The 25308-nt window shown below is 43.4% G+C and overlaps 1 protein-coding gene across 4 annotated transcripts in view; it reads right to left on the reverse strand.

The window, feature by feature from the left end:
- Nucleotides 1–338: 338 nt before the first annotated feature.
- RASAL2 (RAS protein activator like 2) overlaps nt 339–25308 on the reverse strand; it is a 279206-nt gene continuing 254236 nt past the window's right edge. For 2 of the 4 annotated variants that reach the window (XM_045026720.1, XM_045026717.1), the window contains 6 exons: nt 23178–23377; nt 21255–22116; nt 14448–14582; nt 12853–13055; nt 12192–12279; nt 339–5606 (listed from right to left, as the gene is read on the reverse strand). In XM_045026720.1, coding sequence (XP_044882655.1) covers nt 5442–5606; nt 12192–12279; nt 12853–13055; nt 14448–14582; nt 21255–22116; nt 23178–23377 — 1653 coding nt within the window. In that variant the 3' untranslated portion in view covers nt 339–5441. Of the gene's footprint in view, nt 5607–7641; nt 7673–12191; nt 12280–12852; nt 13056–14447; nt 14583–21254; nt 22117–23177; nt 23378–25308 lie in introns of all 4 variants that reach the window. The other 2 variants (XM_045026719.1, XM_045026721.1) reach the window with 2 other exon arrangements.

Below are 25308 nucleotides of genomic sequence, written 5' to 3' on the forward strand. Positions count from 1 at the left end.
GCCTCGGCCCGCAGGTGCCACCCCTGCAGCTCCCATTGGCCACGATTCCTGCCTTAGCCCCGCCAATCAGACTTTTAATGGCTCGGTCAGCAGTGCTGACTGGAGCCACCAGGGTCCCTTTTTGACCAGGCATTCTGGTCGAAAACTGGATATCTGGTAACCCTACTTGGATAGCTCAAGGAGTTGCAATGCAAACTGTCCCAGATGTTCAGTTATACTGTTCCCTTGCAAATTTCCTCCCACTAGTTTTTTTTTTAAATTGCCCCAACACACATGTACGATCACCCAGCAGTGAGAGCAGTAGGATTTTAATCAATGCAGGCAGACTGAGTCCAAACTGTTTAAAGTTAAAGTTTATTTGTATTCTTTGTAGGAATATCAATAAAAGACCTCAAATGTATCTATATCTGTACATATATAAGAACCTTGGAAAAATTATTCACAGAACAAAAATAAATCTTCTTTAGAACAAACCCAGACAATGAAATGCAGAGATGGAGCTCAGAGACCGAACTGTCCAGTGCTACTAGCATAAAAATATGGTTTTGAAAACCAACTTTATTACTTTTTTTAAGGTGTAATTTGTTGAACTAAAAAATAAATTATTTAGAGCTATCATTGTAAAATAGTCCTGTGTAGTAACACTCTCATTAAGGCCCTTGAGATAGAAAATCTATTTTTGTACAGGTAGGATTCCTGGCAGGAGTGATTCACAATGACATTCTCTCTCTCATGGGAGCTAATTTAATGTAGGGAAGGAAGTGTCTAAAAGCATCAACCTACATTTAATCCTTTAAATCTATCACACACACTGTTGGAGAATAGTGGTTGACCAGTTAATATCCTATTTGGTTAATGTTAATCAACAATATAAATATACATGTAATGGTTTAACATAGACATGAATTGTTCCCCAAGAGTGATGTAGACATTTTTACAGAACACATAAATAGGATTTGTACATACATCACATTGGTGACTCGGCAAATGAATATGGCTAACATACACTGCATACACAACTGTTAAATCACTGACCCATTGGTTAGTTAAAAGCTGGTGGTTTGAACTTGCATTAGAATATGAAATTAATGCAAAAGGTAAAAAAAAATGCCAAAGCATTTGCAACAATGTAAAAGAAAAACATTTCTGGGATGGCCGAATATAGAGGTTATCCAACCACAGAACACAACCTATGTCCACTAGCTAGGAAATATGCACATCTCTCTCCACCCTACTCAGGGTTTTCTCATGATATGAGAGGGTTTCTAAGAGAGAATGTTTGAAATGTGCAGCTATATGCAGCTGTGTATGTATTTACATATATGAATACCCATTTCTATACACTGAAGAAAAAACAGTAGATGCTTAGTGACTAACTCCCACCCCTTTTCCTTCTTTAGGACCTGAATTCCCTGTGTTGCAAAGAAGGGTCCTTTAGATTAGGCCACGTTTAGGCCATTCACTCACCCTTAGCATCTCCTCCTCTCCTGAGATATTTACTGCTTCTCTTGCAAGTGTGATTACTTTCATCCCTCATCAATGCAGCATATAGCATTCAGAATTTGACAAAGTGCCAGAGCACAACACATGCTATTGTGCTTAACTATACCACCACAAGCAGGTCAAGAGTTTTTATTTAAAATTCAGAAATCCAACTGGCTGGTATAGGAAAGGGTCTCTTAGTTAATTTTTCTTTGAGGGACCATCATAAAACAAGAGTCATGGATGTGGCCAACAAGCACCTAATCCCCGAGGTCACAGTTAGCCCCATCATACTGGGATACAAGTAGTGCTTCCACACTCTCTCTCTCAAGGAGCTGGGCCAAGAAATAGCACCACGAGCACACAGTCAATGGCTGGCCACAGAGATGTCTGTTGGCCTGAGGCCTGTGTGTCACTGTGATAACTGTTGAGAATGCAAAGGTATATTGTAAACTCCCTCTCTCACTCAGCACAGCTCAGATGAAGGGTGAGGAAATTAGATTTAGTGATAATCACAGACAGTGGAAAGCTACAGTTTTAGGTTGAGGCTTGGAGAATCAGTTGGCAAATAATGTTTAACCACAAACTGTGATGCTTAATAGAAACCAATGGCACCAGAGAGCTTGGGACAAGGAATCCTCGCCTTCCTTTTCCATTAGCAGCCCTGTCCCAATGCCTCTACAACACAGACACACTCATGGAGGCAGCCCAAAGTTGGGAACTTCACTCTATGATGCAAGGTACGATGCCATCAGCTCTGGTGGTGCAATGGTCCTCAGCAGGCTATGTGTATTTGATGATGATTTGATATGATACGCATCGAAAGATGCTGTCCCTATTGAATTTCTCGGCAGAAGCCTGTGTGAACCTTACACAAAGGCAAGTGCACAATACATTCCCAAGAGCCTTCACCAGCTAATCACACATCTCAAATAGTGACTGTTTGTGGATTACCATAAGGCTAGAGTGGGCTCTGGTCAGCTCCATCTCCCTCAGTAGCGTTAGCCTAGCACCACTAGAATGACATTTCGACTGGAGTCTGTATGTCCTTGTAAACCTTCTTCTAGCCCCCCACAAAATAATGCATAGACAAAGCATTCAATTGCTCCTTAATCTTGAACTTCAGAGAAAAAACCCACCCACACCACATGCTTTATATACTATATGATTAAAGTACACACCCATCTACAAGGCTGCTTTTGGGAAAAAGATTTTGCATAGCACAGCTGGGTGAATATAATCTAGGGTAATTATATAGTGAACTTCACTGAATTTGGGTGCAGCTATATAACGCAGGGGGAGACGTGTGGTAGCTGCTTGCAAGCCACACAAAAATGCTGAGCTAAAGGGGGTTTCACGGGACAACAGCTTCTCGCAAAAATGAGAGCGCTACTCACAACAGACAAATGGATCCACTGCTGTTACTATGACTGCAGCCTTGGTACATGGTTAGGAGGAGAGGGTGAAAGGCACAGCTCCCAAGGGCGAATATAGCAGGGGTCACATTGACCCAGAGTTGGAAAACATCGTTTGGAAAGTTTAAAAAAAAATCACTACTGTGCAGATCCAGTACATGGCCCCATTAGCACAGAAGCCTCCACAAACTTGTCAGTGCTGCTTCAAGAACATTAAGCAGGACCTCTCCTTGCTCTTTAGTACCTATCATGTTTGAGAAGTAGGCGGAGGAAGCAGCTTTGAGCTGAAAGAACATTAAAAATAAATTCTTACTCACTTCAGGTAAGTTTTCTACCTCTCAATGGAAGTAACTACCAAGGTCTTACTAAGAGAGATTCATACACTTTTACTTTATATGTCTTACAGTACAGGAGATATGGTCTCTCTGTTTTTGTGCATAGTTATATATGTACATATATGTGTGGGTATGTTTAATGGAAGTAACTTAACTCGCACTGTTAACATATTGCGCTTTACAACAAAGAAATAGAATCGGCCTAAAGAGTTAGGCTAATTCATTTCTAAACAGCAAACAAACTTGGACAAACACTCTGAATTAAGGTCATTGTCAACATTGCCAACCCCGAGCAGTCAGAGAATTCAAATCAGTCCCCCAAAAGTCATGAGATTGGCTTAGAAATCCCAAGATTTTTAAAATAGTAAGTTTTCATAGATTCATAGTTCTTAAGGCCAGAACAGACCATCAGATCACTTAGTCAGACCTCCTGCATAACACAGGCCCTCAAATTTCACCCAGTTTCCTGGATTGAGCCCAATAACTGGTGTCTGACTAACACAAATCTTCCAAAGTGGTATCCAATCTTGATTTAAAGACATGAAGAGATGGACAATCCACCACTTCTCTTGGTAGCTTGTTCCAATAGTTCATTACCCTCACTGCTGGAAATTTGTACCTAATTTCTAATTTGAATTTGTCTAGTTTGGGGTCCTTTTTACTTACTTTGTGTTGAGTTTTTAGGATTCACACGTTCATGCTTTTCTCTGCAATAACGAGCTAAAAACGTACCTTTTCACAAACTGAAAGTGGAGATTCTCACAATCATTTGACTCCAGAAGCTGGGGCTTTAAAAAAAACAACACACTAAGTATTCCAAGACCTCTAGTAAAACCATGAGAGTTGGTAATACTGTGTAATTCCTGTTAATCTAGTGTGGCATGTGATATTACAGAATCTTCCTTCCCACAAGGTCATTTTTAATTTCAGGATGAGTGTTCATGTACATCCTGCAAAAGTTTACTCCTGTGGGAAGCAAGTGCGACATTACGGGGGACATTGAGGTTCAGCTGTAAACTCACCTAGGCAAAAAGCTGGATATGTACAGAACTCAAAAAACATTAACAGAAAGGCAAATTTAATTTGGGTGGGGTGGAGATGTTAAAAAATCATGCGTAGTCTGGAGAAAGCATCTCTGGATGTTGTGATATCTGATAACCCAATGGGTGAAATGGTGAAAGTGAAACTGAACAAGACAAAGTTAAAAATAAACAAAGTAGGCAAGTTTTATTTTACGTTCACTGATCTATTGCACAGAGCCTGGATGCCCTTTGGTTAGCCCTTTCCTTAGGGTACTAAGCTGATTATTTCCAATGGAGAGTGGAGCCCAGATTTGGATAGCTATTGCATTGAGACAATGGACTGTGTGCACACTGGGAATTGGACTGAAGGTCAAAAAAACACAGGTATTTACAGTTCTGTAAACTCTAAAAAGGAAAAGTCAAACCTTACTATAACTGGGGTAAAAATATCCCACCTTTAAAACTGCAAATTCCCTTTGTCTGTTAGGTGAAAAGCCTGGCTTTGGGCAGACCACAAGGAGATGAGCTTACTGCTCCAAAGAGTTCCTACCCAGTATGCTCAGAGAGACTGGAATAGCCTTTTGCCTATATCCCAGCAATAGCACATACAGAAGCCTGTGTGAAGATTGGATGTGGAGTTCGTTTTCAGTTAAAGAACTGGGGAAGAGAAGGTTAAAATTGGCAGACGGGTCGCTTTTATAATTAATTTAACTAATATTTCACTTCACTCCATGTGCTTGTATCAATCACCCTGATATGTGCAGCTTCTAAGTAACCAACTGCTTCTGTCTCTCGCGCTCACGCCCTCACCCACACCGGACATGTGCACACACACTCCTCTCTCTCCCTCTTCAAGGACTGCAGTGCTTTGAGCAAGAGGAAAAAATAATAATAAAAATAGCAATAATTAAAAAAAAATCTACATGGTTGACTTCCTTTTGGTATATTACAGTGGCATTTTCTGTACATGGCCCACAACAGGTTCCCTATATATATATATACACACACAGCAATATGGAGGGCCCTTGCCCTTATTATCCTGGTCTGAATGGTGGGCTCTATGGCCCCACTCCAGAGTTTTTCTTTTAGCAGCATTCTGTAAACCTGTAAGGAGTCTGTGTTTGGCTTTCTTGAGTCTGCTTCCTTCCGCCCTGCCCCTGGGAAGATGGCCAGCAGCATCTAACCTGTTAGCAGCTGCTGTTTTTGAATTCACCATTCTCCGTGATGGAAAGCTTGGTGGGGTTGGTGGGGGAGATGCCATTGCGGACCTGCATGCTGTAGCGCTCCTTCACCTGTGTCAGGGCACTCATCAGCCGAGTGTTGGCTGAGTCCAGAGACACGATCCGCTTCTCCTGAAACACAGACACACAATAAATCAAAGCCACTCCAGCCAGTACAGCACTGCCTTAAACCCTTTCTTTGCCAGGAACTTCCATTGCCTGCGCTGTGATCAAGTCTTCAGATGCTTTCTAGGCAGATACATCCTTACCAGCTTTCCCTGTGGAATGGGGATGTCTCTGCCTCTTTCTGTTTTTTGGAGGTACTATGGCCCCCGTTTGCCATAGGCTCTGCACACCCCAGTTTGGTCTCCCTGGTTTCTTTACATGATGGAAGCTGCCAATAAGTCATTGCTATACTTAGTTAATTAATCCAGCCATGGCGGTTACGTATTTCAGGTTTTTGACCCTACGGCCCATTCACAAGGCACATGAAGGCGCAAAAGCCTTCCTGGATTTAGAATTTTTTCTCTTATTGGAAAATTTGGAAAACAGAAACAGGCAGCAGCAAAACAAAGGGTGGGAGGTTGCAAAGAAAAGTGCAGGTGGTATGTAAGGGTCATTGTCTCTAAAGACTGCATGGAGAGTGCGCAGTATAAACCCACGGTATGTTTGAAATTAAAACAGCAGATAATGGCAGCCTGCAGTCACCAGCAACGGTGAGGGTGCAACAGCAACACAGGAGAAAAGCAGCCAAAAGCTAAAACTAAGGGGTTATTTGGTGGGGGCGGGGAGGGGTAAGAGGGAAGTGTGGGTGGTGGGGGAGATGGCATCAACAAACACAACAAACAAACAAAACACACTGTTCCTAGACCCATTCCAGCTCGGAGTTGCTCCAGGACTCTACAAAATCAAAGGTTCTCTCGTTCTGGTTTTAATTCTTCTGGCACAGAAAGTGCTAGCCTCCACTTCAAGCAATAAAGTATTTGGAAACTAAAGGGTAGTGGAATGCACTAAATACATAAAAAAATAAATCAACTGTGCTATCTGAGGTGGGACACTGAGAAGGGGGATTCAAACCAAGGAGACTGATGTACAAGGAAGCTTGCAATTTTTGTCTTGCTTTTAAAAAAATGCAACCACACAAAGCAGCAATGGACACTGCAGCAGGTAAACATGCTCTCTGTGCTACCAGCCAATTGACTTATTTTATATTCTTATTTTTAAAAAAGCTGCATGCAGTCTCTGCCCAGTCCAGCCCCAGCCCATTGAGAAACAAAGGGAAGGAAAAATGATATACGGAAGGCACAAACATTAAGGGATAATTCAGACATGTTGCTCAGGAGACGTAAGTTTTACAGCAGCCCCATGAGGTTCACATCCCAGCATGTCAGCTGTATGGTACATGTGCAATCAGGGAGAATGTTTGTTCTTCCCAAAGGGTTTCCCCAAGTGAATAAAGGTGGGGGACCCAAAACAAAACAGAGTTTAGGTGCTGCTTGTTTGACTGCCCTTTGCAGACGGAGTTGTGTGTATATAACAGAGCTGATGTAGGTAACAGGGTCAGTAGAGATCAATAGCAAGATCAGGCCATGACCACTCATTGTCCTACCATTTCACTGCTCCTGGTCCAGAAAGGGGAAAAAAGAAGGGGCAAGATCTGAGAGGTAAAGCATCAGCCTTCCCTCCCACACCAGAGTGAGCAGATAGGTTTAAAGGAAGAAAGAAAAATACCTGACTTAGCAGAGATCTGTTTCCTCTGCAAGTTGAAGTCCCTCCCTCCCCCGACTCAATCTTCATTTTTAAAAGAGAACTTTCTATTAAAAAAATGTGACCTTACAAAGAATTAAAAATGGAAGGCTGGGGTGTTTTCTGGCACTGATTGAGCATGCTCAGTACATGAGGTAATTGCAAACTCAGACCAAACGTGGATAGAACAACTGAAAAGCTTTAACCAGAATGTTAATCTTGAAGGCATGAGCTTGGTGAGCAAAAGGAGATGCACCCTGCTGATACTGCCTCACTCAAAGGAAAATGCAATCTAACCAAACACGTTCCTAATGCACATGAATTAGGTGCAGGGAGTGGTAGGAGCTGGAATGTGTAGGAGGTCAGTGCACCAGGCCAGGGCTGGGTACTGCTCAGCTAGAGAACTGATGGGTTTACTTGCCTGTTTGAATTATCTCATCCCCATTTATGACCTGTAATTTAACACAGTGGAGATGTCACTTGCAATAGCAATTGGGCTATTTCATAGAATCACAGAATCACAGGGTTAGAAGGGACCCCAAGGGTCATCTAGTCTAACCCCCTGCCAAGATGCAGGATTTGTTGTGTCAATTTGCAGCTCTGCTATTCTCTGGGGAGGTTACCATCACCCAGACCTCTCTTCTCAATCTGGGAAGCACAGAGAGGACCTCTGGATTCACAACACCTACAAACATTGTGCAATAAAGTTGCGAGTAATATATATAGTCAGTTTAACAATAAGACTGTTGTGCATAGCTTAATAATGGATTCCACACCCTGAACACAAGACAAGAGGCAATTCCTGCGAAGCATTCTGTGGTGAAGAAAGAGACAAGAAGCCAATGTCCTTCACTGCTATGTCCTAGCATTTTCATCTTTAAAATGAGAAACCAGGATCCAGTTCTGTTCCAAGTATCTCTAAAGAGAATGAGCTCCCTACCTCTCTATCCTGATGTCTTAAACCCCACTGGCCAACGAATCATGGTCTAAGAACAATCTTCCTTCTAAGTGTACTTTGAAGCAGATCAATTAACAGTAAAAGATATCTGGTTCTTCAGACAGTTGTGTCCTCTGCAACCAGGTGTTGAGTTCCCTGCCAACATCCCTTTTCTGCTCGAGGACCCACAAAAGGCCTTGCATCATGGCCATGGAACTCTATCCAATTGCAGACTGGACTACTGGTATTGTGTTTCTATGGGTTCACTGATGCACTCGCCTTTCCAAACCCGATTTGGGCTTTTTTCTGGGCACTCCCCCACAGCTTTTGTTGGTTTGGTGAGTGAGAGGTGAGGTCCAGAAATCAACCCGAAGTTTCCCATATGGAGGGGGTGAGGGCACTGGGCTGGGAGAAAGAAATTCGATTAAAAGGGAAAACTTCTCTCTCCATTTTAAAAAGGTTACTTTTCCTAGCCGTTGAAACATCAGAGTTACTGTATGGGATGTGTACAGAACTCTGTCTCACACGGCTGATCCCTTCAAGCAATTTGCACTGCCGGTGATCATGCCACAAACATCTAGCCGTCATGTCGGGGCATTGCACCCCTTCAGCATGGAGGGGTTAACCAACAACCCTCCCTTCTGCATACTGACACTGAGGGACCAGACTTCTCTGGCATGCAACATCCCCATCATGTTGCTCCTGGAACAGTCACAGTATCGCACAGAGGAGGAGAGGCTATTGGCATAGACTGGTAAAAAAAAAAAGGGGGGGGGGAGGGAAGTTCCTCTCTGCTCAAACATGATCATTCTAGGCTGATTATTGGCTGCATGACCCCCGCCCATCAATTTCTCTGTATCTATTACAGTGCTCCTCCATGCCCCCATCTCAGCGCTCGCACTCCCCCAATGCAGCTGGCCAACCCCTGAAAGCAAGTTCACAGTCCAGATGGGATTCACCATTGTGACATTATTGACATGAACTGTGACCATATAGATCATTGTTGCAATCAGGGTCCTATGGTTACACCAGGTATTGTACAGAGGAGGTCAAGTGGGGTGTCTATGGAAAGGTTGTAGTTCGCTGGTTATGATTATGCTCTCTGTATGTGTATCATTTTTGTATTTGAAGTTATAAATATTGGCTATGTACTTGTATCTCAATGTGTTTGATTCTAAGTAGCCTCAGTGAAGCATTTGGTCAGCTGCTTGAGAAAGGTCTATTCTCAGTAAGTGCCCAATCAAGAAACACTTAACTCACAATGGACTCTGGGAGATGCCAATCCACATCTGACTTTCCTGGGAACATTCAAACTAGCATGTAAACAATGGTGGTGGCCTGCAAAAAGCTGAATCATTCATGGACATGTGACTTGCCCAGGTGGCTACAAACTCCATCTTGTTGCTGTGACTTTGCACAGGAGAACAAAGGGGTTTCCACCCACAAGAGAAAGAATATAAAAGGCCCTGGAACCCCCCCCCCCCATTTTATCTTTAGCTGGCTCAAGAGATGGCCTCTCCACGCCAAAGAGATGCCTGAAAGAAACTGGAACAAAGGACAGTAACTACAGGTGTGTGAGTGATTGCTGGACCCAGACTAAGAAGGAGTTTAGTCTGTGAAAGAAGCTTATTGGAACATCTCTGAGAGTGAGTTTTACCTGTATTCAGTTTCTTAATGTATTGGGCTTAGACTTGCGTGTTTTATTTTATTTTGCTTGGTAATTTACTTTGTTCTGTCTGTTATTACTTAGAACCACTTAAATCCTACTTTTTATACTTAATAAAATCACTTTTGTTCATTATTGAACCCAGAGTAAGTAATTAGTAACTGGGGGAGCAAACAGCTGTGCATATCTCTATCAGTGTTATAGAGGGCAGACAATTTATGAGTTTACCATGTATAAGCTTTATACAGAGTAAAACTGATTTTGGGGGGGGTTTGGATCCCATTGGGAGCTAGGTGTCTGAGTACTAAAGACAGGAGCACTTGCTAAGCCGTTTTCAGTTAACTCTGCAGTTTTGGGGGTGTGGGTCAGACCCTGGGTCTGTGTTGGAGCAGACTGGTGTGTCTGGCTCAACAAGGCAGGGTTCTAGAGGCCCAAACTGGCAGAGAAAACGGGCTCAGAGATAGTCTCAGCACATCGGGTGACAATCCCAAGGGGGGTTCTGTGATCAAACCCGTCACAACCATCGTCTTCAAGGCCCACCTATAGAAGCCTTTTATACCCCTTTGTATGCCACTGATCACATCCCTTTACTTTAGGTTGGAGACAGCAGATGAATGGCCCACTCAGAGGAGGATGCCCAGGCCCCTCTGTTAGACAGTTGGCGTGGGCATGGTCAGAGAAGAGGTATCCACCTTCCTCCCCGAAGTCTAATAGGTTGTTGCTTTTTGGACATGCCTGAGCTCCATCAGTTTGGGACAATGAGACCCTGAGACTGTACCTAAGTAGGAAAATTGGCTTGTTTCATTCATGTCCCCTCCCAACCATCAGCTTACCTCAAAAGCAACACCAATCCATCTGCATGAAGAAAGGGTCTGCTATTCTGCTTTCTTCACAGGAGTCAAAAATGAAATATAAGCCCCCTGTATTCAGCTCTCTCATCGTAGGTTTTGAGTGTCAGTGAACACAGAAAGCCTTTCATTCTCCTGTTCACTTAAGTTATATCACAAGAGGATGACCTATTCTGGCATCCTCAGTTAGAACATCCTGCAGGGTGGATGGGAAGCAGGTATGGTGTAATTCCAGCACGATTATATTCTTAGCCTAGAAGTCTAAATATTTTTGAGCTGAACATAATGCAAGGGCCAAGATACCGTACTCAAGTGATTTTGTTCATATTAGACGGCATAGGTCCAAATCCTCTAGTTTTCAAGTCTAGCATCACTGAAGGAGTTGCTACAGGAAAATTTGCTGGGGGACAGCACACACAAGTGTTCCTCCTCAGAGGCTAAAACTTTCCCGGATTCCAAAATAGAACCTCCTGAAGAATACGTTTTTGCTACCACAAAGTCTTTGAGATCTCTTTCCATTGTATATTTTCCCTAGTGACACATTCAGAGCTCATACGTTTCACAGGTCTCATTACTGTTGGCTATCCATAATGGAAACAAATGGCTAACACGTATCCTTTCCTGCTTGCTCACACTTCTGCTCTAATATACCAATAGCATCTTTGGCTAGATTAATATATAACCCCACTTATGTCGAGGGAGAGAAATTCCAAGTGCAGCTCAGTGGTTCTGGCACTTCCTGCCTGCATGGTGAGATGACTTTCTGAAACCACCTGGGATACTGTTGTTGTTACATGCATCTTTGGAAAAGTTAAATATTTTTAAATTGTAACTAGGAAGTGACACTAATAATTAAAAAGCACAAAAGCTGGAGAGATTTCTACACTCTTGAGCATGAGAGGCACTTGACAAACAGTCTCACAAGCATAATGCAGCAGGCAGAGATCAAACTGGTTGTATATTTTGTTTATCAACTTCGTTTCTATCGGGGTGAGCATTGATAAAGAAGGTAAGCCAAACAGATTTGAAGCAATACTTCCAAACACTGGAAGAGCAGAACTGCATTATTTACACCTACGTGCCTCATGCACTAGTTTCCTTTCCCACAGCTAACCTGTATCAGCCAAGGCAAGCACTGGAGATTCATGCCACAGTAGGCATTATTCCAAGATTGACGATAGACAGTCAGCTGAAGTCAAATACAACACTCTAGCAGAATATTGTGCAGTGCTACACAGCAAGTGCTCACTTCTTTCTTAGAGGCTTCAGTAAACCCCATAATGCACTGCATCACACTGGTGTTAAATGCTGTAGTCTTTGTTGAGTGAAAGCAGAATTCTCTCCATGAAGGAGGCAAGTAGTATGTTCAATGCCATGGACTGATGCTGGTTTGGGAGTGAGACAATAATGCTGAGAGCTATCTAATAGATTTTGACATGGCAGCTGCATCGGACACAAGGATGGGGCCTATGGTTTCTGTACAAGAAATGCTTTGTTCTTGGAGATCCAAAACTCCTTACCTGTGCATCAATAATTTTCTGCTTTGCATCAATGACTGCTTGCATCTCAGCATGATCCTTCTTCAGCTCCTCTTCGACCGCCATTAGCCTGGGACATTGAAAGGGATCAGGAAATCTTAATGCAATTCTAGAGTGTTTCAGACAAAGCTGTAGCTCAAACAAGTCAGCCCAACAACTGGCTCTCTTCCTTTTAAGAGGAATATTCTGCAGTCGATTTGCCCCTCTGTCAACTTCAATTGGCTAAACTCAATCCTTACACAGAGAACAATGCCAAAATTCAACAGCTCTGAACAGTGTCAGGACCACTGATTCCAGTGTTTGGAGCCCACACTTCAAGAGGCGCTCCTTCCCTCTTTCAAAGAAGTGTGGTCTACCTAATGAGTAGAGAGAGCAGAGACTTGAGAGTTAAGGTCTTGGATCCTTTCCTCAGCTCTGCGTGCAAGTCACTTAACTTCTGTGTCTCAGTTTCTCCATCTGTAAAATGGGGATGAGACCACTTCCGAAGTGTTGTGGGGTTTAACTGAGGACAAGAGTTACCTGCCTGCAAAATATCATGCTCTTCTTGTCACAAAGTAATAAGTTAATCAACTGGGTTTCTTCAGTCTCTACAGAGTTTCCATGCTTTCCAACAAAGCTTTTCAAAAAGGCACTCTCCTCTCACCTGCTAATGATGCTTTTCATCTGACTGTCCTTCTCCTCCTGCTGCCTGCGCAGTCGTTCCTCACTATCTTCCAGCCTCGTCTTGTATTCCATCAGCAGCTTCTGCATTTGCTGCTCCTGCACCAGAAGGCGCTGCTCATACTCCTCCAATCGACGGCTTGACACTTTCAGACGGTCCTTCAGCTTTGCTATCTCTTGCTCGTACTGCAGGCAGGAGTGGAAGGGACAGAATCAGAAACAAAAGGGCTAGTTAGATAGAGAAGTTCGGATATTTTTGGTGAGGTGTGCATTTCTCTCTTTAACAACACAGAAAATGAAGGAAATGACAGGAAGGGCTAGAACCAGTCACTATAACAACTATGGACTAGCATAACGTAAGATCCTACCCATATAACTCGAACATTTTCTAATATTGCCCTACATCACCCCCGCTACGCCACACAGCCTGCCGCTCTGCCTCAGTCCTGACTGTACAGCCCCTAGCTACTCCGAATAAGCTCTCTAAGAGGTGAGACTAACAGCATCTAATATATTTAAATGACATGATTTATACAAGAATGGCCATACTGGGTCAGACCAAAGGTCCATCTAGCCCAGTATCCTGTCTTCCGACAGCGGCCAATATCAGGGGACCCAGAGGGAGTGACCAGAACAGGTAATCATCAAGTGATCCATCCCGTCACCCATTCCCAGCTTCTGGCAAAACAGAGGCTAGGGACCCCATCCCTGCCCACCCTGGTTCATAGCCATCGATGGACCTATTCTCCATGAATGAATCTAGTCCTTTTTTGAACGCTGTTATAGTCTTGGCCTTCACAACATCTTCTGGCAGGTTGACTGTGCGTTGTGTGACAAAATACTTCCTTTTGTTTGTTTTAAACCTGCTGCCTATTAATTTCATTTGGTGACCCCGAGTTCTTGTGTTATGAGGAGTAAATAACACTTCCTTATTTACTTTCTCCACACCAGTCATGATTTTATAGACCTCAATCATATATCCCCTTAGTTGTTTCTTTTCCAAGCTGAAAGGTCCCAGTCTTATTAATTGCTCCTCATATGGAAGCTGTTCCATACCACTAATCATTTTTGTTGCCCTTTTCTGAACCTTTTCCAATTCCAATATATCTTTTTTGAGATGGGGCGACCATATTTGCATGCAGTATTCAAGATGTGGGCGTACCATGGATTTAAATAGAGGCAATATGATATTTTCAGTCTTAAAATATGATGGAGGTAAACAGCAAGGTGTTGTAGGCTCTGCCGATGCCTATGCTGTTTTAGTCTATAGATGTGTTTGACAATGGTTTCAAACAAAGCTTGCAACCGTCCCAACATGCTTATGAACCGTATTAAATCTGTGGTCAGAAACCATGCAATGTACTAGCTGTGGGGTAGCCTCTACAGGATGGGGATACAAAAAATCCCTCTTCACATTGGAAGGGAAAACTGTGCTAGTAACAGCTGCATTTGAAAGCATGATTTTGGCACAACAGGGTATGCCATCATTCTGAACAGTTCAGCCTGCTGCTGTGGATAGGAGCTCAGTGGAAGCCTCAGGTCTAAGAGCTCAGGCTGGTGAATGCACACTGCAATTACCTTCTCAGCATGCTTGACTTCATCTTGATGCTGCTCTGTATCCACCTCTTCCTCTTCATACTGCCCGTTATTCAGAACCCATGCAGCTGTCCTTTCCACTGGTGACATTGTGGCTGAGTCCACAGGTGACTGAACCTGGAGCAGAGAGGACTGTAAGCATTTGTCAAAGAAATCACATACTGCCTGGCTCTACAGTCAAAGTTACTCAGAGGAGAAAAATGGAGGGAGAAGGCCATTGTGAGTCCAGCTGTATCAAAGGCTCCTCACCGCTACTTTCTTCCAGAGATACTCCAGACACATACTATACTTCAGTCCCTCTAACATCAGTGCATCCAGGAAAAGTTTAATGCAGAAAGACCCCTCTCTGCATTAAACCCATGCACACAGCTTCCCTTTCCCCTCAAAGTCATTTTTCTAAAACAATTCCATACTCCTTAAGGACAAGAAAGGGGAGTGAAGGCATGCACATGACAGAATCAGACAACACACCCCAGAGTCCAGAAGTACTGTGGTTTAGATCTCTTATAAGGAAGATTAAAGACAGTACAAGACACTTCAGAAAGGAGATGGGCTTACATTTGAAGAGATGACTGTTTGGTGCTTGCTGATATGCTATGTGTTTGCAGATGCACTTTCCTTTTTATGGAAAAAAATCTTGTTCCTGATTGGGTCCTGGCCATGTTCACCTTCCGCTAGCTAGCTTCCTGCTAAGGCTGTCTCAGTCCCCCTCTCACAGCACAAAAGACGAGGAAGTTTTTATTTGTAGCTTGCTTGTGAATGGCAGGTTTGTTACTTTGAAGAAGTGAGGTGCTTAACTTGAGATGCAATTTTTCTTTAATACTTCTGTGGTTCATTGTATTAAAAATGCAATTGTGTGTGTGTTACTGTGGAACTGTATGTAACTCCTCTAGGAGGAGGGAGATGCTAATGTAATTCCTATGGTTATCAGCCCTTGAAACTCCAAGAAAACCCCTTAGGTGAGGTGTTAAGGCCTGCTCCTGCCAGAGCCCATGGTAGGGTTGGGGTGATTTCAGGCAAGCTTATTAATAATCATGTAGGTTCTTGTATGGTATTTAATGTGTTTTCTCTGTAGTGCTTTTATCTTAAGAATGAAATACGCGTGCACCAAAAGAGCTGTGCGGTACCTATACATGGGGGCAGGCACACTGTTAACCTGCTATGAAGTGAAGATAAGCAGGTCAGCTTGTCTTTGCTAGGAACCAAACAGTGAAGGCAGGGAACTGTCCAGCCTGGAGATACCCCAGTCAGAAGGGAAAGATGGGTGCCCTTGTTGGACCATAGGGGAGAATATGGGCACAGATGCCCTGAAGTGAGAGACCAGAATTTCTAAATTCTGGGAAATACTGCTGTTGGGAGAGCAACATTGCTTTATTTCCCCAGCTTCCCTTTTGTGAAACTTGAAAATAAAGTTTCTTTCCCGGCCTGCTTTCCTTTTTCTGTTAACATGGCAATTTGATGCCTCTTTTCGGCAGCAGCATTAAGGACAATACCAGCACATTGCTGGGGATAAGGCAATTTTGTTCTTCTCTATAAATATACCTTCTTATTACCAAGGGTCATTGGTCCTGAGCAGAGAGGCTATGGATAACTATGGCAGCTCTGCTGAAATTTTGGCACTCAAACTCTTCCCTATAAAATGGGCCTAGAGTTACACCACAGAGCGGGCATACTCAGCCAGCACTGATGGAGAGCTGAGGGTGAGGGATCATACTGTATGGTGAAGTGGCTAGCTGTTAATGCGGAGGGGCTTACTCTAGGAAGGAGGCAGTCCTGAGTCAAAGTCTGACCAACCACACGACCTACATCTCATGTGTTACTGCTTTAGACAGACAAGAAAAGAGGACCATTGTGGGCTGGGCTGGGCGCTTTGAGGTGTGTGTGTGGGGGGGTGGAGGCTACTGTAGTCTCTTCCCCACTGGAGCCGTTGCCGATACAGTAGAACCCCTGGAAACCACTCTCACCACTCTCCAGATCAGCAGCTACGTGTGATCCCTTTCGAGCAGCTGAGTGTACTTTCCCACTAGGGCCAGCTATGCGCTGAGAGGTGGTGCTGCTATTGAGGCACAGTGAGCAACTGTTAGGGCCCAGCTGCTCTGACCAGTCTCTATCAAGGTTCCCAGCCAAAGTCCACAAGCCTGCCACAGGGAAGAGAAGACAAACGGGGGCATAATGTAGTGAGGCTCCAGAAGACTATGCCTTGCAAAAGCTGAGGGTACTCAGCAAACTGCCGCTGTGCAACAGGGGCAGAACACGGGGATCTAGAACAAAGCTCTGGGACCTTTATGTGGAGGGCTTTGGATGCCAAAATCTCCCCATGAATGCAAAAGGGGGTGTCCGACTACACAGATGGACACAGGTGTATGAGAACAGTGTTTATTAGTCACCTTGCCTGGACGGCAACAGAGCACTGAGTGATGTAGTTATCCAGGTCTGATATGAGCAATGGCCACTGGCTTTGCTGGAGGAGTGTAGGTTTTTTTGTTTTAATGGTAAACTAAAAATATGGGTATCTGAGGAGCAGAGGACATTCCCCAACACATTATAACCATTTAAAATCAGCTAAATTATGAGTCCAAATGGGTCAGTGTCCTCCTTTTCATTTTTACCCCTCCTTCTCAAATGCATATAGGCACTTAACTAGCTTCACATACTAAGTAATGGTCTGTAGAATTTCAGATTGTTGCCTCATTTAGTATTTTAAAAAGTGAGTGAGCTGCTGGGGTGAGATCTTGCTTGCTAGGTTTCAGGGAAGCATATTTTATAGGGGAGTTATAATATTTTACAATAAGAGCTTGCTCAGCCTCATAACAGGTCAGACATCCAGGTATGATTTCCAGTTCCAGTCTCTCTTAGGTCTTGTCTACATTGGCAGTTTACAGTGCTGCAACTTTCTCGCTCAGGGGTGTGAAAAAATACCCTCCTGAGCACAGCAAGTTTCAGCGCTGTAAAGCTCCAGTGTAGACAGTGCACCAGCGCTGGGAGCTACGCCCCTCATGGAAGTGTTTTTTTGTTTTTGTTTTTTTTAAGAGTGCTAAGAGTGACGTGACCACACAAGCCACGTTAAAGCACAGCAGCAGCACTGCTTTAGAGTTGCCAGTGTAGACTAGCCCTTAGTCACATGCTCAGGGGCTGAGAGTGCTGCCGACACAGTGACTCAGCCATTGGTCTAGGGGATGCCTTAGGTTTGCCAACAATGATATCCTGATTCTAGCAACAGGGAGCCCTGGTAGTGATGGGTGTAGAGATGGGTCAGAGAGAATTTCAGGGCTTTGACAGATGGAGGCCCTCTGCCTGGAAAGAGAGAAATTTGTGGTGGAAAGGTTAATAACACTCTCGGTGGCAGCATGACTGATATTGCTATTTGTAGTGACCCTACTTTATACATATGCTCCTGCAGTTAGACTCTTCTCTTGACAGTATTTGCTGTGAGACAGAGACAGCAGAGAGAACTTGGACGATGGGCAGCTCTGCCACCAATCAGCACCTCTCAGGAGTAAATACTGTTGTAGCCACTGGCAACTGCTAGAAGGCTTGAAGGATTTTGATCCTTAAAAACAAAATTGCTTTTTATTTTGGTTCTGGAGGGATAAGATCGCACAAGGGTCAGGACAAACTGCATTAACGACCTCCTTCTAGACCTCTGGCTCACCAGCATATCCTTTCAGTTAACCTTTAAATTGAAGAATGGAATATTTTTAGAAATCAAATTCAAAAGCATGAACAGTTAGGACACCCACAAAGAAACAGGCGGCAAAGGGTAAGATGCAATTTGAAAACACTAACATGAGTCCCAAGAGACAATATTGCAGAAAAGAGGCCAGAGAGGGAAATTTATTGAATACTAAAATATCTCTGAAAATTCTATCCCCCACCTCCTCACTAAATGGAAATGAAAGACAGAAGCTAAGGCCTCCCAGACAAGCAAACAGCCCTGCTCTGTGCTCAAAAACATATGAAACTTGCAAAGAGGTTGATAATTACAAATACCCACAAAGCAACACTCAGAGAGAACTCACCCAACTTTTTTTTAAGCCATAAAAAGAATTCCACAGTGATATTTGCAATTAAAAATATGCGGTGGAATTTGCTTCAAGAACAGGCTGGCCACGTAAGTCAGAACAGCTCAAGAAGCTTCTCAGTTGTCTGGGATACCAATCAACAGACCAGATTGATATCTGTGACTGAACTGGGAGCAAGGAAACTAACTGTGCTGGTGAAAAGAGTCAGTGTAGAAAAGGAAGGGTGGAAATCTGGGCAGACACATATAACTCAACTTTTATAATCTACAGGGCCAGTGGAAATGTAGTCTGTTGAAGCTGACCATAGCTATAGGCATCAACATGGCTGAAGGATAAAAGGAGATGGTAGATAGAGGAGGAAAGTTTGTGACATCACTTTGACTCTGTTATTGCTAAGCAAGTGGAGGAAACTGCTTTACTTCATAGGAATATGGCGATCAGTACCTCAAGATGAAACAGACTCGAAAGGAGATTATCCAAGGAGTTGTAAACAGCCAACTGGGGATTTCTCAAACATGCAAAGGGCAGTGGCTGTAGGTTTTCCCATGCACGCCCATATGCATGTGTATGTGCTGGAGAAAAGGGTCAGTAATATTTTTTAAAAGGCTGCTTTAAAAACAGCCTATATGGTTCCCCGCACCACTGCCTTCAAGCAAGTGTGTTTATTTTTCTAGCCATTTCCAGTAAAAGGCCTTAAGGAAACTAACTATTTCCAGAGGGAATTCTGATAAAGCACTACTTGCAGTACAAAATGAAGCTACCAGAAGAACGCACACACTGTTTCACCTGGCAGCTGAAGCATTAGAAGAGCAGTTAGTGGATTTCCAAGTACAGCTCCTATTATACTGGGCTGAAGATTCCCCCCACCCCAGCAGTGGTTTAAACATCTAATATATGGTACCATCCAACATACTGTATCTATCAACCCGCCTATACCCACATACAAGACAAGCACCCAAAATGAGGGATATGCACACAAACTATATAAAAAAACTTTAACATTATGGGATTCATTTCTTTGGTATAAATATCATTGCCTAATAAGCTTGGCTTTGTGATTCAATATTTCTGATTTCAGTTACAGTAGCAAAAACCAGACACCATATGGTAGTTTTCAAGCACTGATTGTTCTCGGGTTCCCAGATACCAGTATGGGTTGTCCTGCTTTTTCTCCCATACATTGCTAAAGGCCTTGTCTACATTTAAAAGGGTTTGTTGGTGTAGATACATACTGCTAGAGCGATACCAACAGGCTCTCCAGGTGGAGGTGCAGTTAATACCAGCAAGCCAGAATAGCTCTACCAGCAAAAGGAGTTTTTGCTGTGCTGGTATAAGTGGAGTCTGCACTACCAGCTACCATAGCTGTCAGTTAGGGGTGCACTTTTTTTTCCATACTCTGAATCAATACAGCTCTGCTGACAACATTTCTAAGTGTAAACCAAGCCTAAGCGGTTGTAGCTTTTTCCCTTGCCACAAGTCCTCACTCGCACCTTTGTGACTTCCAGGATGGGACACTGCAGTGCCCTTTACTTGGACCTACCCGCAAAGACCACCTGGAAGATTCAGCTAGTGCAGAATGCAGCCACCTGGCTCGAGTATTGTGTCAGCATGAGCACATAATTGCTGTTGTCAGAGAACTGCAGTGGCTTCCTTTCTGCTTCCCTGTGCAATTCAAGCTGCTGGTTTTAATATATCCCAGAGCCTCATTTCAAAGCCAGATAAGGTCACTGAATGACAACAATATACTTAGTTTTCATGTAAACTACAAAACTCAAGTACTGAAAAACAAGGAGATTAACAGTTAGGACATCATAAACCTTAAACTGCCTAGAAACGTACTGTTCTAACCTGAGCAGAGAAATGAATACAGGACATCTTCATAAATCAGAGTTAAGGTGGTTGTGCTATGAACTGTTGGGCATCTGTATGGACTATCTAGCTCAATTTCAGTATTTAAGTATTTCATTTTATGGGATACCATTACATTGTACACATCAGTTAAAATATCAGACACTTTTTTGTTCAATACTATATAATTGCTGTTTGTTAAGAACAAAATTGTGTAAGATGAAACATGCGTGATGTTTATTGACTTCTGGTAAAATTAAGTATGTGGATTTGCATATGAGGCCAATCAATATGCATTAGACATAGGTAAATATATATTTCTATTAAGTGTTTCCATTTCGTTCATATTTTGATATTACTGATGACAGAGTAGTGGAGGTTGGAGCTAAGGCTGTTGGGTTGTGACGAAATATACATTTCTTTATACTTGATGAGAATATTGCATTTGCTTAGCAGTTGGGCGACATGGATTCTATGCTATTCTTATCGATTCATTTCCCTCCTCTTCAGTAGGCAAATATACTGTAACTCAGCCATCTGAACTGGCTTTTGAAACAAAGCTTTTTGTTCTTGGAATTCTTCAGTTTTTGTTTCTTTGAACAAATTTGTCACTTTTCCTATTGTGAAGGTAAACTGAAAACACAGTTTTTTAAAATCTTAATTTGATTATCTTGTGCTCATTTTATTTAACAAGTGAGAGTTGCTGGCCAAGGTAATAATGGTAGCAAGGCAAACCACAACCTGTGCCTGCTGCTCCTACCCATTCCAGCCTCTCCTCCCATAATACTAGAATCAGTTCACATTTCTTGTTTCACATTTAAATAAAGTAAGTGGAAAATGTTGAAGTGGGCAGTTTACCTTTGAGAGAGTTACAAATACAGAGAATGGACAAAATCTGGGAGAAGGACTTTGTTCCTACCTGCTGCGTCTGCTGCCGCTGAATTGCCCTCACTTTGGGGACAGGGCTTTCTCTGGAGGACGAGGACTGCTGCCGCGACCGGCTCCCATTCTGAACTGGCTCTGTCACCATTGCACCTGAAGCTGCTGAGAGGCTCCCTGTGCTCCGCAAGGAAGCGCTATGGGGCAGGGACTGTGGTGCTTTGGCCCTGGCGCCCAACCCAACCTGGTCCATTTTACGGATCTGTGCCTGCCCAGTGCTGTTCTGCCGGGGCAGAGCCATAGGTACATGCTTGTCCGGCACAGTGTGCCGTCTGGTAAAGTCCTCACTCTGTGTGCTGCGTTTGGTGAAGTCCTCCATGCTGCTGTTGCTGGGTCCACTGAGTTTGAAGTCTTCACTGTTACTTTGGCTCCGGGAGCTGGCAGTGCTTAAGTTCTCCAAGCTGGAGTCCACAGAGGCCTTTGGCATTGGTGGAGGAGGGTTGTTGAGCTGGTAAACCGGATTCTGGAAGGCGAGGGGCTGGAGGCTGCCCTGCTGATTCAAGGCTGGGTGCAGTGGTCTCCTTACTTGGGGAGCGCTCTGTGGCGTGCTCTGAGTCTCCCGCAGTTGTTTGATGTTGGCCACCTGTGTTATAGAGAGCTGGCTGCCTGCCAGACGCAAAGGCACATCGTGCAGGATGGATGCGTGATCACTGTGAGTTGCATGGGGGTCCTGCAGGTCCATGAGGGAGATGCTACGTCCATTGGGCAGTATGCTCTCCCTCTCGTCCTTGTCTGAGTAAGTCATGCTCTGGGTGGATGCCTGCTGAACCAACAGTAAGGTTTTCCCTTGAAAATACCCATCTATATTTTCCTGGGTTGGAGATTTCAGTTTATGTGAGTCACTGTGGAGCAGATAGGCATTTGGTTAATTTTTAACCAGCTACAACCCCAGTCAATCTGTCCCAAAGAGGCCTTTCTTCCTCAATTAACCCCCTTCCCTCTCTCTAAAAAAGCCTCAGGGAACTAGATTATTTCCTTTTGTGAAGCTTTTTACTTTTCTCAAGTCACAATACACACGTCTCCAATTAGTTTAGCTTGAAGAATAAAGCTTTACTTAAGAACTGCCTGACTATCTTCTCACAGGTAAAACTCAAACCATTCCCACTGATTTCTGCCCCCTCGGACATTATTATTTTCCAGTTAGATTCTAAACCAGTCCAGACTTCATCTCACTCTTCCTCAGCCTCCCAGAACTTTAGGCTATACCTGTTCAATCTGTCTGAACAAGTAATTCCAGGAGTTGCTGAAGGCCCAGAAAGTAGACACATTGAGACACAAAACAAAGCCTTACACTTGGCAGCACAAAGCATGGACAGATAAACCACTAGGTTGCAAGTTCTCATGCATTTCAGCCATCACCAGGCTTTTTGCTGGAGCTCTCCAGAATTGTAACAATTACAAGGTGAGAAATGTAACACTAAATACAGAACAGATTATTTTTGCTATTCTAATATTTTCATTCTCTCTCAGCCTAACTATAACATGCATTTCTCAATGCTATTGGAAAGGTAATATAATCTCTAGAGTGAGATATTTCAGTCAGCTTTACAGGATTTATATTGAGCTACGCATTTTGTTTGTATCTTTCCATCTCCTTGTACTTCACCCAGGTTGGCCAGTGGTATAAGGTTTGGTTTTCAATATCCTAAGTCATTGACTTTAGGCAAACCCCAGCATCCTGGCTAAGTGAAAAGTTTACATGTCTTAGCACTAGTCCTTGCATATCTCAGTGGGATCCTATCCTCCCTACTACAGATAGCAATTCTGAGTCCTAGCATGTACCTAGTTATAAATTTGGGGGGACTATGCTTGGACAGGGGTTCTCTTAACACAATCTTACAACCTGCCTGATCCTACATCCGTTCTGCTTCATATCTTCTCTTGAACCCTGGCTGTTACATACCCGTCAGTGGGGTCCTCGAATATCTTCTGAAGCCCTGAGGAGAGACTGCCACTGACATTTGGACTAGAGCTGTGCTCGGTGAAACGCCGCAGCTGCTGCTGTATTGGCGTAGGATTGGTCATTGACTTGGTGATATCAGCAAGAATGCGAGGGAGGGGTCCAAGTTTTGCCACGGTCGCCTGTAGGAAGGAATTTTCACCCTGATTGGACAATAAGCACCGCGACATCCGCCATTTTTTGATAACGATGCAGAGGGGTGGAGGTTGGAAGGAAGGAGGGTGGGTGTTTGTGTGTGGGTGTGGCAGGACCATAATGCATTGTTACGGAGCAGCGTAACCACGGCGACGAGATGAATGAAGGAGACGAAACAGGGTGCAGCAGACATTGAGGAAAGAAAAGGAAATAGAAAAGAAATTAGGATTGACTCCCAAAAATAAAATTCATGCTCAATAAAACCAAACTATTGCCATTCCAACACAAAACTGTCATGCAAAGCAAAACTAAATCCAGGGTGGAGTCAAGTTAAAAACTATAGTAACTACTAATTAATGGGAATTCAGAGACTACAGAATCAGCTAACGGGAGGGAACTTTCCAGGCAAAAGGGGTCATGTGGTAAAAAGAAATGCATGCCAACAGAGAATGGGGGGGGGGGGGCTGGGCTGCATTCAGGGGATCCAGGAGAGAATTGAAAGGGTTTGGGGGAGGGAGGTTTCCATTTCATCAGCCTTCTCCTTTTGGCATTCTACACTGATGCCATCTTTTGTACCAAAGTGCTATCAAAAGCTGGGAGCTAACATGGCTTTCACCACTTCAAATGAAATTAAAATTAATGGCATGGAAACTCCAGTAACATTCACTCCAGTGCATGGAAACTCCAGTAACATCCAACCCAATATTTTCATTTCAGCCAGTGACTAGCACCTAGTTATCACCTTGCATCATTACACTTAGGTCTGGCAAGGCCTCACACAACAGCAACTGACCATAAAGCAGAGTTCTACCAACACTATATCCCTGTAGTGGAGGCTGCTGTTCAGATTTTCTGTTCTTCTCTGGAAATCTGCCCCGAGTTTATAAGGTGACTTTGGCATCTACACATTGCCACTGGTAGGGGTGCGAGTAGAGGGTAAGGGAGGTATTGTCACACAGTAAAGCTCATTACAAAGACTACCTTCCTGTGAAAGACAGGTTCCACCCCCCCCAGAAACAGGCATCCAATCAGTTGTCTACAGTGGAAAGTTACTTTACACCTGCTTGTTTCTCCCAATTATTTCTCCTTTATTAAAACCTCCAGCTTTTCCTGGTAACTTAATTTATTCCCTTTCCTAGTCCCTGTAATCATTGCCCATAGTGAAGCAACATGGCAGTGTAACATTAACCCTTAATTCCCATTTTAGCACAAACAAAACCCCTTTCCCCAAACCTGTTAGGATACACTGATACAGCTGCACTGGAAAAGAGCACAGTATACGCTGGCTTAATACTGTATCTGCTTCCTGCCTCCAGTCCCAAGCCATGTACCACTTATCTGCATTTTGAGAGCAGTTCCGCAGCCCCCAGTAACTATGAGATAAGATCTGATACTGCCAAATTCATAAGTCCAGTCCAGTTCTAAAGAGGGCTTTTCCCTTCTTTTTCCTTCTGACAGTGCCAGAAACTTTCAGTCTTTGGGCCAGATCTTCAGTTGAGGTAAACTGGCAATGGCCTGATGTACATGAACTCAGGATCTGCCCATGTCTGTTCAGGTAGTCATTCCAGTGGCCTCAGGAAAGCAATCTTTGTAGGAGAGATTTTACTGCATACGACATTTAAAGTGCAAAAATGTATGAGTATAGATGGGAAACTGACAAACAAATCCAAAAATCCTTATCAAACTAAAATGTGTGTTTTTATCTTCATGCATCAAGGGCATTTAGATTTACTCTACTACACCAACACAAATAATTTTATACTGTACCAGTAGGAAATAAATCTTTGAATAAATCATTATTTCTCCAAAACTTGCTAGTAACAAATTATTATTAGCAGTTCTCTGCAGACAACTCATCTCCAATTTGAAAAGAAAAGATCTGACAAGTACGGTGCAAATGGAATCTGGGACTGCAGACAACATAATGCGGATTTGAAAC

This window comes from Mauremys mutica, chromosome 8 (genome assembly GCF_020497125.1).
Source record: "Mauremys mutica isolate MM-2020 ecotype Southern chromosome 8, ASM2049712v1, whole genome shotgun sequence".
Taxonomy (NCBI): Eukaryota; Metazoa; Chordata; order Testudines; family Geoemydidae; genus Mauremys; species Mauremys mutica.